Source organism: Chroicocephalus ridibundus, chromosome 1, assembly GCF_963924245.1.
Source record: "Chroicocephalus ridibundus chromosome 1, bChrRid1.1, whole genome shotgun sequence".
Taxonomy (NCBI): Eukaryota; Metazoa; Chordata; class Aves; order Charadriiformes; family Laridae; genus Chroicocephalus; species Chroicocephalus ridibundus.
This window is the reverse complement of record NC_086284.1, coordinates 118,118,566-118,133,691: the sequence shown is the minus strand read 5'-3', so window position 1 is coordinate 118,133,691 and position 15,126 is coordinate 118,118,566. Positions and strand designations below refer to the sequence as shown.

The 15,126-nt window shown below is 46.8% G+C and overlaps 1 protein-coding gene across 4 annotated transcripts; it reads right to left on the bottom strand.

The window, feature by feature from the left end:
* Positions 1-4,098: 4,098 nt before the first annotated feature.
* Positions 4,099-9,884, bottom strand: LOC134521680 (zinc finger protein 239-like). 4 transcript variants are annotated; one of them, XM_063348403.1, is made up of 5 exons: positions 9,282-9,884; positions 8,258-8,477; positions 7,582-7,729; positions 6,363-6,452; positions 4,099-5,911 (listed from the first exon to the last, which is right to left on the bottom strand). In XM_063348403.1, exons 4-5 carry the CDS (start codon positions 6,412-6,414, stop codon positions 4,992-4,994), a joined length of 972 nt encoding a protein of 323 aa, XP_063204473.1. In that variant the 5' UTR covers positions 6,415-6,452; positions 7,582-7,729; positions 8,258-8,477; positions 9,282-9,884; the 3' UTR covers positions 4,099-4,991. The 4 variants fall into 4 exon arrangements, with proteins under 4 accessions (XP_063204473.1, XP_063204490.1, XP_063204480.1 ...); XM_063348420.1 differs by having other exon boundaries at positions 6,363-6,449; XM_063348410.1 differs by having other exon boundaries at positions 6,363-6,449; positions 7,602-7,729.
* Positions 9,885-15,126: the final 5,242 nt, after the last annotated feature.

The window sequence follows — 15,126 nt, the reverse complement described above, 5'->3', positions numbered from 1 at the left end:
CCAGGCTCGCTTGGTCCAGAGCTCTCGGCTGTACATACAGGTTTGTGATTCAGGGCCATTTCTGAATTAGAGACATGAGCCTGAAAACATTTGTCTGAAGTGGCACAGGACCGCTTCTTACAGGAGGTGTAGTGCTTTCAGTTAGTGCTCGCTGTGGGGTAGAAATCCATTCTGGTTATACCTCATGTTTGTTTCCATCAGCCCCTCTAGAGCAGGTGTTGGTGATTTTCATGTCCCAGTTATCACATCTTGTCTTCGTGCAACAGATTAGTCAGCTCACTTGTCTCTGAATAGGTACTCCAGGGTAGTGAGAGTTTGAGCTCCGATTGGATGCATTTTACACTCAAGAGCCTGCTAAATGATTAATTTATTTAGTCCCTGCTTCCTGGCAAAGCCAGAATGTTTATTTCTACACGCCTCAATCCTGCTCACCTTGGAACTGCAAGTTTTGGCAAGGACTTTAACATCCAGTAAGGTGGAGATCAGGTAAAACTGGAGCATAACAAGCTAAAAGATTTACGTCTTGCAGATACACTGCTGTGTCCTACCTAGAGGACTACTGCATCTATTTGTCATCACTAAATCCACGTACAATCATAGAAAATAGACGTGGTCCATGCAAATGGACCTCCAACTGGAGGATGTAGGGGTAAGTATGGGTTAAAGCAAGTCAGCCAAACGAGAACTGCCCAGAGGCCACTGGCACTGTGGGATTGTGCAGCCTGGCTTGCTGCTGCTGGCTGTAGGCTCCTCTTAGGGAGCAGCCCTGCTGCTGACAGCATCCCCCTGTCAGCATCCCCAACAAAGGGGAACTGCAACCCCTCTTTCATCTTCAGATCAGTAAGATTCTGCAAGAAGGGTGAGGTTACTAAAACAAAGACTACCGTAGCTATATAAGCTCTTCCTGGGTTTCTCTTTCAAGTTTTCGGCAATCTTAGACTTTGAAGGGTAGGCCTGCATGGTTAAAGTTTGAGGAATACCTACCTAAAATGCAGATCCTACAAATTTTTATGCAGTTGCTCGACTGCTATTACTAAGTACATGCCGGAAAGATGTGTGGGCCTGGTACCTGGAATGTTTTTCTTTAGAACTCAGAGCCCCAGCACTTTGAGCTGAAACTACCAGCACAGTCAAGTGCGCAGGAGTTCTGAGAAGGTAAAACTACTCAAATTAGCAAAACTACAGTCCAGAGCATCCCAGTGCACCTGATTTGCAGAGACTGCACTGTGCCCCCCCAGCAGCCAGAACCGACTACTTGGAACCTGTATCTTTGCTGGACTGAGCTGCGAAGACCCAAGGAGAACACTCGGTCCCATGCACAGATAGGCCTTCCCCTGATGACCAGAGTGACAGAACTTGTGTGGGTAGCACACTCAGAGCTGAAGGTACGTTTTAAGTAGTACCGGGGGAGTGAAATGTGGATTGTTTGTTGTTGTGTTTTTTTTTTTTTTAAATAGACATATATATTTATATATAGACATTTTCATCTTCACTTCTGAGAAGAGAGATCTGTGTCTGCCTTCTGTTCAGGTTAGCATGGTGCCTGAGTGGAAAATTTCACTCCTCAGTTTCAGTAAGATGCAAGTTAGGCTGGTTCTGGTTGTAAAAGGAAAGTTACTGCAGCAGAGCTCTGTAATCAAGAGGTCTCCATGGACAGCCTGTCATCCTGATGAGAGACACTTCTTAATTAAGCAAAGATGCTACATTGTAGCTGAAACAATTCCCAAGTGTCCCAGCTTCCCTCATCATATCAATGAGTGTCTGGAGTTACACAGCTCCCAACAAAAGGCTTTAGGGGATTTCAAACAAATTTATAAGTCTTAAAAGTTCAACACTCGAGCACGTGCAGCAAATGTATTTGAAGGGCATGAACACAGTTCTCTACTACTGCAAAGATCTTTGAAAGGAATACTGCAGGTAGCATCCCAAGTATTGCTGGGGAGACCTCAGATCCATACACTTCCATGAAAAGCTCAACTTTACTCAAAGGCAAATCAATTAAGAAGCAGCTCTTGCAGCTAAGCTTAACTGAGTTCCTGTTTGAGCATCTCAATTACACTGATTTAATGATTAAACTTCTTACAATTAATGGGAAAAACAGAAAGAATCCATGGTCAAAATATTGGACAAACTGTTTAAGCTAATGAGGGAGGACACTGGTGTTTGTGAAGCAGCTGGTAATGAGAGCCTGGAGGAGAGAAGGAAAACAGCTGCCCGCAGATAAGCTCTGAATTCAAGCACAGGAGCAAAATGAAGGGGAACATGCTGGTGTGCTTCAACACATCAAGTGGCAACACAGGCAACTGAGAAATGCCGCATGAAAGTTGATCATTTTAGATGATTAGTAGCCTTAGAAGCTTAGATAAGCCTTAGCCTTATCTACAGAAGTGTGTAATATAGCCCCTGAGAATGAAGCTGGGTGCTCAGTCCCTGATCATCTGCTCTGTATAATGTATTGGTGTATTTCTATGCTATATTCTGGAGTAAAATTGTTTGCAGTAGTCCACATCCAGTGACTCTAATTGCTCCTAAAGGACCAATTAGAACAAGGTTGAACAAGGCTGTCCTCTAGGGCACCCTGCAGGAGCTACGTGCCTAGGGCGCTACGGGACAGGCCAACCAAAACTAACATGTAGCCTGGGCCACGTCTAGCTAGATGGCAAACTGGCATTTTTGGAAGGAGTTCACCTGGGCTAATAGCACTTGGCTTCTGTGCCCCTGGCGCCTTTTACTGTGTAGATGTAACAGTTCTGTTCATTGCATTGTTTTGCTCCTTCCACAAACAAACCGTAATAGGCTGACAGTCCAACTTCAAGGCAAGAGACATGTTTTCAGCCAGTTTATGGGGGAGAACTACCATTCAAAATAAATACATACTTTGGTAACAGTATGTGTGGCACGGGCACCACACAAATTAATTGCAGTTTCCATCATACTGTGTTAATGCGGGTATGTGTCTTCCTGATGAAGTGGGGAATGCAAAGACAATAAAGGCTTTTCCAGGTCTAGCCCTCCCTAGAAACATTAAAAAAAAAAAAAAAGAAGAAAATAAGCATCGTAAGTGATGTGATGTGTTTCTTGGGAACTAACAGCAATACTGGTCATGTTATTTATTTCCTTTTTTGGCCTGTCTGTTCTCTAACACAAAGCCTCTCAGTGGTGTGTACCCTACTGCTTGTGAGGCCATGGTCCAGACTGGACTAATGCAGTTTAAAATGAACTCTCCAAAACCTGTCATTTAAAAAATGTGGCTCATTTTATGGATCTGATGTAGGGCACAGCCATGTGAACAGTTAGTCAGCACAGCTGTATTAATTCAGGCTCTAGGGGTGAAGGTGGGAGTAGAGTGAGACCGAATGACTTAAACCAGATCTACCGCCAATGAAGCATGAAGCTGTGCCCTCTGTGGTAGCAGTTGGTGGCTAAGGGAGGTATAGATGTATCCGCATTACTCAGCCAGTAATTCCAGTCACATGGCTACTGTTCACAGCTTGCTTGTTTCCTCAGGATCCTGTGCTCTTCAAGCTGGGCGTTCTCTTTGCCCTTAGTGATATCCCCCATTTGGGAGCTCATCTCCGTGTGAAAGCTCATTATTAGCGTTAGGCCTACATGCGCTGCTGAAAATAAAAATTCTACAGCACAACAGATTTGATCACTTCATTTTCTTGCCTAAAGCACACTGTGATTTCTTCCCCTGTTTGGCTCCGTGGGTGGAACAGGCATTTCAGTATACACTGCCACATTGATTACAGGGAGTTCTTCCGCACTAGAGATATTAACATCTTTGTTATTACTGCCAGTTCTCTCCTCCCCCGTACCAAGCGGTTGCCTGAGCAAGAATTCCTTTTAAGGACAGACTCCCAGTAGTAGTATTCTCCTCCTTAAAATGAAGAAGATGTCTTCAGAGGTCAGTTCCTTCTGCTTTCTGAGAGTCCTGCCTTCCCCATATTTCTTAGAAAGTCATTATTAAAGATGTCGATCCACTTGCAAAACTATCACAGAAAAATCTAGAAATCAGTGCCATGATTACCTCTTCATAATCATTAACAACTCAAAATCATAGCATTTAAGTTAAAAATTTTTATGCAAGGAAAAATGTTTAATATTTAATATAAAATCAAAGTCTGACATAGCTTATTTTTCAAACATCATCCTCTTTCTGTTCATCAATGGACAATTAGAAGATCACAATTAAAAAAGTCATCCTAAATATTTTTAAAAGTCTTATAAAAACATTCATAAAGTGCTACCCACAAAAGCACCTAAACAAGAATCTGACAGCAATACTTATTAGAATGTCAATTTACTTAATTACTGCTGTCAAACAGCAGCGTAATTTGTGGAACCGCCAATTTAACAACCATACAACCCAGCAAAAATATCGTTCCATAGACGTGGCCCCAGTAGAGCATCGGCTGGGCCCACAACATGTACGCAGAGACACCCAGGAAAGTGTTGTGGGGTTTTGAAATAAAGAGATGCTAATACCACCTAAACCCAAGAATACCAGCAAGCGGGAGACATGGATTCTAAGGGGAGCGATTATCCCAGGCTGTGGCCTTACTGCGAGGGCAAAACTCAGGCAGCTTGTACAAAAAACAGGTATAGATTTTAGCTGGTTTTTACTGGGACAAAAATCACTCCCCGCTAGAAGTGACAGAAAAAGGCACTGATCCTTGGAACGTTTCTATGTTCTCCTCTCTGGCCTTGAACGTACCGTACCGTAAGTACCTTTCTTTTCCCCATCCCCAAAATGGGGGCTCAGAACAAGTACCGCACCACAGTGAGCATACACTAATTCGTTCGGCAGTGGCCTCCCTCTTTGCTCAAGTGCCTGGGCAGCACTCACAGATTTACCCAGAAGGGGACAGGCTCTGAGGGCTACCTCCCCCAAAATTCATGTCCTTTGTGAGGTGTCCAGGGAGCAGCTGTGTGTCTTCCCAACACCAGATGGCGGCCTATGGTCCACATGACCCTCTCCTCTCCACCATCTACTCTGTATGGTGCTTCTGGTGGCGCACCAGCTGGGGTTGGAACCGAAAGCTTTCCCCACACTGGGTGCAGCGGTAGGGCTGCTCCCCAGTGTGGATGCGGGTATGCTTGATGAGGTTGGAGTTGCCACTGAAGCCCCGGCCGCATTGGCTGCATTTGTAAGGCTTCTCACCGGTGTGGGTACGAGTGTGGTTAATGAGGTCAGAGCTCTGCCCAAAACATTTGCCACACTGCCCACAGGCGTAAGGCCGAATGCCGTCGTGGGCTCGCTGGTGCTGAAGGAGGTGGGAGTGTTGGCTGAAGCTTTTCCCGCAGGCTGGGCACTTGTAGGGCCGCTCGCCTGTGTGCATACGCTGGTGTTTGATGCAGGTGGAGCTGTCGCTGAAGATCTTCCCACACTCACTGCACACGTAGGGTTTGAGCCCGGTGTGGATGCGCTGGTGCTTGAGGAGGTTGGAGCTCTGGCTGAAGTTCTTCCCACACTCGGCACAGGTGTAGGGTTTCTGGCCTGTGTGGACCCGCCGGTGCTGGATGAGATGGGAGCTCTGGCTGAAGCCCTTGCCACACTCCCCACACAGGAACGGGCGCTCCCCAGTGTGCATTCGCTGGTGCTGGATGAGGTGGATGCTCCGACTGAAGCCCTTGCCACACTCAGAGCAGATGGTGGGCCGCTCTGCACGAGGGGCTCGCCGTGAGGCTGCTGCCACCCTTCTCTCCTGTCTTTTCACCAGGCTGATATCAGAGCAAGGCAGCTTAGCCTCCCCTTCCTCCTCACAGTCACCTTGCTGCGCCTCTGGGAAACTGCTCTGACTTCCACGGCTGTCCCCCAACTGTTCCTCTCCTCCCCTGGACCCTGCTGCCAACACATCCTGCTGATCTGTGCTTGCAAGGTGATCTGGAAGGGGACCTAGGTCACCACCTGGAAAAGAGGTACAATTCTGTGATGCTCGCTGGGAAGAGGCACAGGAGAGAACGGGCAAGCTGTTCTCCTAGGGAGCCTGGTCTGCACTGTGTAGGAGAAGCAGTAAAGGGAAGACTGGGAGCAAACAGAAAACTAGCTGTGAGAGAGGCTGTACGGTGTCATCATGCAACCCAGAGCAGATGTGCCACAAACAGCAGAACCAAGGGCAACGCTACAGGTGTCTCCTTGCCCCCAAGAAATCTTCACATGTTGTCTCCTTAATATTCTGTCTTCTCATACATAGTCTTAACAGCAGGCTGACAAAGGTAGGCTGTCTGCCCCCCCTGGGGGGGAAAGAGCGGGTCTCAATATGAGCTGCATGGAATAAAGTGGCTTAAATAACACTGAGGCAGCTCAAAAAGCATTTTGTTTGCACTGTGTTTATAAACTTGTCTAACTTATTCCTCACCCATGTGTATCTCCTCCAAGGCCTCATGATCTTGTTGTTCTCCTTGGTCCATCTGGACAGTTATGTCAGGTTCAGCAATCAGGGATACTTCTTACAAAAGCAAACAAAAGTAATCTTAGTTAAATATTCGGCAAAAGCTTTTCATGTGTCTTAAATCTACTGCCCCTGCTGAATATGGGGAAGAAGCAGAGTGGTTGCATAAAAGAATGGAATCAGCACACCGTCATCACCAAAGACAAGAATTTTTCCTTCAGTATTTACTATTTTAAGGCCAAAACCAGCCAAACAGTAAGCAACAGCAGTTAGCATCAAGAGAGTAGGCATTAGCAGTTGCTGCATAAAAAAAATGGAGAAGAACAGAGCAAAATACAATGGTAAGAGTAAGAATTGAAAATGGCAGGGAAAGGATAGCATGTGGATGAATCTAGGACCCGAAACTGATGTGCATCACAGCTAAAGCTGAGATCACTTATGGGAATATTTTTAAAGCATTTAAGACATTACTTCCCCCGCCCCCCCCCTTTTAATCTTTATAGCTACTTAATACTAGTTTGCCTAACTTCAAAAATACACTCCCTGAACTCTGCTTCAAGCTACCAATCTCCCTGGACAACCAATACCTCCAGACAACTACTCAAGCTCCAGGTGGAACTGACTAACTGGACAGATGGGCTCTGGTAAATGGTAAACTGATGGGTGCCTGGACCACTTCATCCATCCCCAACAGCTATTTAACGGCAGGTAATGGGTAATAAGGGATCAGATAGTGTCAGAATCAAGGAGACAACTCAGATGAAGGGAACAGTTTTGAACCTCAGTTTCCAGTGATTATAAAACCACTGATCTTGAAGTCTTTGATCCTAGGTGGCAAAGCTGTACTGAAAGAAAGAGGGCAAGCAAACGAGAAAGACTGCAATCTTAAAAAAAAAAAAAAGCAGCCTTAAAATTTAATCATCAGAGTCCCTACTTTAAATATTTGCTGAACGCTGAAGTGGTCCACCCCTGCAGATGGATCATTTCCAACAGCTCCAAGCTGATATACAAAGGGAGGTTGCTTTCTGCAGCCCTACAGCTCTCAGGACTTTGCCACTACTGAGAATTTCTGCTGCAACAGTTTGGCAGTAGGCGCCGCTCAAGGTATTTACGTGCTGCAATATGTACCAGATGGCCCACCCCCGCTCTAGAGCAGGAGTCGTCAAAACCCTGTCCACACACAGACCTTTCCCCCAGGCAGCTCACCACAAACAGCAGGGATTCTCTCTGAAAGCTGTCAACAAGCAGGAACTTTGGAGGAGCAAATCTCTCACCGTTTCAGAGGTGGTACCAGCATCCGACAAACATCCAATAACAACCACCCGGGGAAACATCTAAGAAAGGAGACAAGGTAGAAGAAAGAGTTCCCTTCTGACCCTGCCAATTTCATAGCTCAGGTTGCCATTGACACACTGGTGCTATGCTCAGATTTGCTATGGCAGCTCAGCAGAAAGCAGGTAACCTTTATACAATTAACAAGCTAGTCCAGAGTAAGAAACAGAGTTTCTTCCGTTCCCACGATCACAGTCATGTGTCTGTGAAAGGAGGGGACAAACCTCATCAACAGAGGGGAAGTTGCTTCAGGGACTTCATCTGTTACTGGAAGAAGCATAATCCTTGGGCATATTGGGTTATTGCTTGACTGTGGAAACCCAAACGGGAAGAACACCTGTGTATGTGGGTGTGTGGGGCTACTGCATGCAACATCCACAGCTTTGCTAAAACAAGATATGAAGAGTATCTAATTTGGACCCCCAGCAGGGGCTTTGTAAACACACCATACTGTTCCTGGGGCCTTGGCTTTAGTACTGTGACAGCATATATGGATTTTGTAGCTGGGTCCTACAATTTATGTTCTTTACCTTAGCTATTTGCAAATAGCTACTTATTTTCTCTTCCAACCACTCAGCTCTGTATTCCACCCGTGGCTGTACCAAGCTGTGGAGGTTATGGGACCCATCCTGGTGTGGAATGCCATACTTTCAGCTTCTCGTGCTCCTTGTGCTCCTGCAGTCTGCTCCTGAAGTGCTGTCAGTGGCTAAGCAGGCTCCGCACGGCCATGCCAGGCACAACAGCTCAAACCTGCAATTCAGAAGACGACATTCAAATCTTCCTCTCCCCTACTCTTATCTGGGGTAGAAAATGCTTGCAGTAAAATCAAAAGGTGAAAACATTTTTATCACAGAAAACTGTTAATTATGCAGGTGCACACATTTCTCTTGGGCATGAGAGCCTCCTTTCCCTGTACTGTCTGAGTTGTTCATAAACAGCAGCACCTATCAGCAACTGCCTTCCTGCCCGGCTCCGTGCCCAGCTTGGGATGCAGGGAAGGCACTGGGGGACAGACACAGGAGGTGGAACGGGAAGGCTGCTGCAGAGGGCACTGCCAGAGCACCCAAGGGCAGGGGGTGTGCAGAAGGGGGCAAGTACTGCGTAGTTTTGGGGAACAAGGATTCTCCACGTAGCTGGGGCAGGGGTGCGAAGCTGCCTGTCCACAACAGCGATCGGAGGCACTGGGTGGAAACTGGGGATACGCATTTGCTCTGTGGCAGGTGAAAGGGATGGAATGGGGGAGGGGAGATGGCATTACAGGTACGGGATGGAAGCAGCCAAGGATGGCAGCTACAGCAGAGCCGGGTCTACATGAGGGGCAAGTTGTCCCTCCCGTTCTCCGAGCTGCACTTTTCTTCTCCTCCGAGCACCTCCTTCCTCTACAGTGCCCACAGACAATGGCTCAGACACGGCTTTAAAGCCCGGCTCTCCTCCCCCGAGAGCCGACCCCCGCGGGCTCCCCCGGCCCTGCCCCTCACTGCCGCCCTGTCCCCCAGCCGAGCGGCTGCGGGAGGCCCGGCCCCGCCGTGCTGCTCCGTGCCCAGCCGTCCCTACCTGCAGGGCGCCCGCTCCCGCCCGGTGCCCGCCCCGCTGCGCGCCGGCAGCAGCTTCCTGCTCCGCGGGCAAAGGGCGCTTCCTGGGCGGAGCGGGAGGCGCCGGGCTGGGAGCCGGGGCCGCCCGGCGGGGAGGCCCCCGAAGCACCCCTGCGCCGGGCACCCCGCAGCGCAGCACATGGGCGGCCGGAGCCGCTCCCCGCGGTCCTTGCGGGGGGAGCCGCGCCGCCCTGGCCCTCTCGGCTGGGTACCCCGCAGCTCTGTGCCCGAGGAAGCGCGCTGGGGAGGACTGCTCGGCGGGGTCTGGCGGCAGGAGGGATGGATTATTCGCCTTAGATCCAGCACCGCTCAGGGGGCGGTTGCCCAGAGGCGGGTCCTGGCGCACCCCAGGGTTTTGAAACAGCACTGTTGTTTTATGGGCCGTATGCAGAGAATTGCCTTTGCTAAGGTGCTTTCCCTTAGGTGCTTCGGCATCCAGCTGCCCAGATGAACTCGACGGCAGAAGGGAAGCAGCTGAAGCACTTGTCTGTGGTAGACAACAGGACACGCAACAGCACACAGCAGCTCCTTCTGAGGACAGCATGCCATGCAAGGTGGGAGAGAAGTCCCTTTTTTCTGGAATTATTATTCGGAAATAAATGTACACGTGGTTTTACAACACGGTGCTTGCTCTCCTTAATTTCTCTATGTTACTCATACCTGGAGGGAAGAAGGTAGGTGACCGTGCATGTTTTCATGAAATGTGGTAGGAAAGCTGAGAGCTCGGCCAAGTAAATGAATTCTTCCCTCACTTATGAGAGGAAGTTCTCCCTACACAATAGGTGACATAGGAAAGGGTTAACTTGGGCCTCTGCAGTTCTGAACTCACACCATCACCTGGAGCCCCCCTTCAGGGCACTGGAACACAACTGCCTGACCAGAGAGCTGGTGGATTGAGGTGCACCAGCCAGCCCTCTCTCCAGGCAATTCCCGGCATGGCTCTGCGCTTAGAGCAGTCCCGGCAACGTTACTGCTCACCAGTATAAACCAGGCCATTCCACCTGGATACACCCACTGCAGCACAGGTCTTTATCACTATCGCAGCTGTCCACTTTCTTGTGTGGCGTGGGGGTGTTTGTTCCTTCGGCCTCGAACAGTCAAAAGTCTGATTCCAGGGGACTGCACCTCAAGCCTGACAGGGACCAGCCATCTGTGAGACCACAGCTTCTCTTGTGGCGGTGACCTGGACATGTGCTGTTTTCTTGCTACGGTGACATTTGTGTTTCCCTGACACCTTACCAGGGGACCAGGAGTGGGCTTGAACACGGAGGAGGCCACCTTGTGGCCACAGGCACAGGCAGGAGACAGCAGATGCGCTTCACTCCACGAAGTCATAAAAAACAAGTAGCTTTTCACCTTGGCCCCTGTATCCCAACTGGTAAATACACTGCCTTTTTTGGGTGGTGGTTTTTTCAAGCCAGTGCTTGCTCCAAGGTGATAATATAGAAAATGACCCAACCTTTCTAGGACCTAAAGCACCCAAATAGGTAGTATGAGCTTAGCAGTGGTACAAAACAGGCTGGCCATGAGATAAGGACTTGGATGAGGGCACAGAAAGGAGTGGTTTTCCAGGAATCTGGAAATCTTTCCTACTAACAAAGTGAAAAATACTCTCAAAGCCTCCCGATTCCCTTTCCACTTCAAAATATTGTTATCAGGGCACAAGCAATTTGAATTAGTCAGAAACCTTAGTGACCTTGTGCCCTAAACTGTAAAGGAATTGCAATAAGAGAAATGAACAGGGGTCAGTTTTGCCATGCCGAGGCTTTGTTTATTAAGGTTTAAGCATCAATTTGCATTAAAGACTTTTTCTGTTGGAGAAGTGATGACTGCTACGGGCTCATTAGATTTGCAGTCTGTAATTTTCACTGGCTGTGGACAGATGGAGAAATGGTCATCAACAAAACAAGATGGGAATACTGAAATAGAATGAAAGGGAAAACACAGTCCCATCAGTTTAAAAACAGTGCAAGTGAGGGGCCCATTGCTGTATCCTTGTCATGCTTGTAGCATATAGCACAGTTGCTTAGAAGTGTGTGGGGGGTTGAAGATCAATATGTTCACAATCAAAGTACAAATGTATGCAAAAGAATGGAAGAGGAAGTTAATCCTGGTTACTGGATCTCTGTCCTTGGAGGTTTTTGAAATGTGGCTGGAGAAAGCCATGGCTGACCTGATCTGGTGCTGCTGATAGTTTGCTTTGAGCAAGGAGGTGGGACTCCAGAGGTCTCTTCCAATCAACATTTCTGTGATTCTGTGACCAAGATGTGGGCAATTATGGGTTACATGTTATGGGCTACATGTTAACATACATGTAGCATCCTGCAGACGATTCAGTAATTAAAAGTTGGTAATTTGGGAGAAATCTTCAGAAAAGGGTTTGGCTGTCTTAAAAACGCATAAAGCAATAAAGCACACAAATTGGGTAATGTGTCCACATTTCAAGGAAAAGGGAAAGAAGCAAAGTGTCTCCATGTTGACATAAATGGTAAGCCAGCATTTACTCGATCACTGTTAAAATACAACTGCCTGAATCTAGACAGATGCTATCGAAAAAGTTCTTACATTTCAAAATAGCTGCATTAGTTCAGAAACACCACCATGTGAAGCCTTGGCTCCTTGTTTTACTGCTTCAGAGCAATTTCATCGTTTGATGACTTTGAACTTTAGCTGGCTAGTGATTTACAAGACCCCTTCCCTTTTTTTGTTTTGACAAAGCCAATATAGGAGTTTTAAAACGTTCTGTGCTCTTAGTGTTAAAAGTATTTTGTCTTTAAAAAGCCCAAAATGCTTAAATCACTGAAAAGACCAAACCCCCATGTCTAATGAAGAGCTTGTTGGAGAAAAGCAATGAAAAAGCCCTCGTGAGAATGACAGTAGATAAGGAGAAGTACTACATATGGGAATAACTATTTTCCCGTTTTGCAGTAAGCTCTAGCTAACCTTCGGCTTTACCGGTCTCTGGTATTGTAGCGCCGAAAGGAATGCCATACCTACCCACAGCTTTTACAGCAATTAATTTACACTCAACAAAACTGCCACCTGAATAGAAGGTAGGAAATTTATTAAAGACATTTGAAGGATTGTGGCTGCCCACTGAAGATTGTTTTTTAAACTTCAGTCTTGATTAACCATTTTCACCTACACTGAAAGAGCTTTTGATGCAGCGATACATTAATCACTCATATGTAGAACACCAATGCCGCACTGCTCTAAAAGAGAAAAAAACAACGTGGCCAGTTTGCTGTCTAACTCTTCTTCAAACCCACTTGACAGGAAACACTATTCCAGGTATTTCAGCTCCATCAACGCATGCGGTTTTCCATAGCCTAGATAAGACTGTTTGTTACCACTGCAAAACGTTACGTGCAGTGCTTGCCAAGAAGATAATGACATCCCTTGGTTTGGATTTGAAGTATTAAAGCTTCCCCCCAGCCCTGATAGTTTCTGATATGGGAATTGCAGAATCACAGAGTGGTTGAGGTTGGAAGGCGTCCCTGGGGATCATCTAGCCCAACCCCCTGCTCAAGCAGGGGCAGCTGGAGGAGGCTGCCCAGGACCATGTCTAGTCAGGTTCTGAGTATCTCCACGTGTCCATTATATTTCAGGGAAAAAAACTGATGGGAAGCAAAGCATCATTAGATTGATTAAAAAACTGGAAACCAAGCAGATGCTATATCAATGCTAAAATGCAGCTGCCCCAATTTAGGCATGTGCTCATGGAAAAAGCAAGCGAACAAGCAAACTGTCAAACAGCTTAGCAGCATCACCGTGTCATGTTCCGTTTTTTAGTAGATCAGGGCAACTTCATTGTGTTTCAGGGATATACATTCTTCAGACTACAATACACGCCAGCACTCTGGGAGGATTCCAGCTTAAGGTATTCATATTGTGTCCTGTTAGTAACTGCTGCTTTATGCTTCTTGCTTTGAATCAAATCTGCTAGCAGCCTTAAAAATAGATGCAGAAAGAAGAGCTTTCTGCCAGGAGACTCAAGGACACCTATGACTGACTGGGACTAGAACCACCATCAAAGCTATTACAAACACACGATCAGGGCAGCCCAGGAACAGCAACCCTTTGTTACCTCAAAATTCTCGCTAGGTTTGATTCGAGCTTACCCAGACTAGATAAACTACAGATTTTCCAAATAGAAATAAAAAAAAAATAGATGGGTGCATATCCATGGATCTGCTATTTTTAATGTGTTATTTTGTTTATAAATGATGGTACTCACTCCCTTTTTGAAGAAATCGACCTCAATGTATTTGGCCAATTACATGAGAGATGCAAACTCAGAGTTATGTTTGCGCACCTGATTCATTACTTACTTTGGCAAGTAACACGTAGCTGAGATTTATTCTTATTTGATGCTTACCTCCCCCATAAAACATATTAATCATTGGTACACTCTTGTAGACCAGCAGTGTGTAGCTGACATGCACGAAGATTAGTGTAAGGAACGTGTGATGGGCCATTCCCTCATCCAAAATGGAGAGTGGCTGTCATTGTGTGATTTTTAAGACTCCTTAAGTAAAACAGAAAGAGATAAGGAAAAAAGCCCTTGTAGAGATAAAGGAGCATAACAGCTGGAGGAGGAAGATCAACCAGTGACTACGCAGAGGGATTCCCAGCATCGAGTAACTGGGAAAAAATGTACATGAGGACTAGAAGAACAAGCAAACACACCTGTGTGAATCTCTGCTTGAATTAATTGGAAACAAGCCTCCAGCTCCTGAGGCACCTGGGACAGCCAGCCAATGGACTGGTGCAAGCTTGGTAATGGAGGTTATGCTTTATGTACTTATGTACATACCCAATAAAACTTGTCAGTTACAGGAGTGACTGCCTTTATCTCAGTTGCTGACTGCTTAATTACCCATTACCTAGATTTACTGGTTTGGCTACGCTCTTACAAAGCCAAGTACGGGCTAAGAACTGGAGAAACCCCAAAGACTGAAAAGCAACCGGGAAACTGCATTGAAGAGTCTTTCAACAGATGCTGAATTTTATCACATCTTTAGAAGACAGATATGATTTAAATAGTTTGCTAGTTAAACAGTCTAAGTCTTTTTAATTCCCTATGCGGCCTGTTTCCTCATACCAGGGAAACAGGAGACTGCCTTTCATCAGATGGTGGCAGGTGATGCTTCTCTGTGCTAGCAGAGCGCTGCCCAAGGACTCGTTTGACCCTTTGAGTCATGGAATCATAGAATTGTTTAGGTTGGAAGGGACCTTTAAGATCATTGAGTCCAACCATTAACCTGACACTGGCAAGTCCACCACTAAACCATGTGCCTCAGCACTAAGTCTACCCATCTTTTAAATGCCTCCGGGGATGGTGATTCAATCACTTCCCTGGGCAGCCTCTTCCATTGCTTCATAACTCTTTTGGTGAAGCAATTTTTCTTAATAGCCAATCTAAACCTCCCCTGGTACAACTTGAGGCCATTTCTTCTTGTCCTATCGCTTGGTACCTGGGAGAAGAGACCGACCTCCTCCTCCCTTCAACTTCCTTTCAGGTAGAGAGCAATAAGGTCCCCACTCAGCCTCCTTTTCCCCAGTTCCCGTTTCACGGCTGTGGCCAGTTCTGTGCTCTAGCGTTCAGTCTTCCCTTAACGCGTCTGTAACTGAAGGATTAGGAGTAATTGATGACCCCTCCAACCCCCCCATATCTAGGAATAACCGAGAATTTTCAAGGAGCTGTTACAAAGGGCTTCTCAAAAGCGGTTTGTCACGTGAAAGAACATTTCTCACAAACAGGAGCACTAGATGCCCATTTCCCACCCACGACGACTCTCCTAGCC

Excerpts from the sequence above, each read along its gene's own strand:
- LOC134521680 (XM_063348403.1), bottom strand. The coding sequence starts at position 6,414 with ATGGACCAAGGAGAACAACAAGATCATGAGGCCTTGGAGGAGATACAC. Across the intron at positions 5,912-6,362 it reads CTTGGAGGAGATACACATGG|GTGGTGACCTAGGTCCCCTT; the intron begins GTGAGGAATAAG and ends CCTCTTTTCCAG.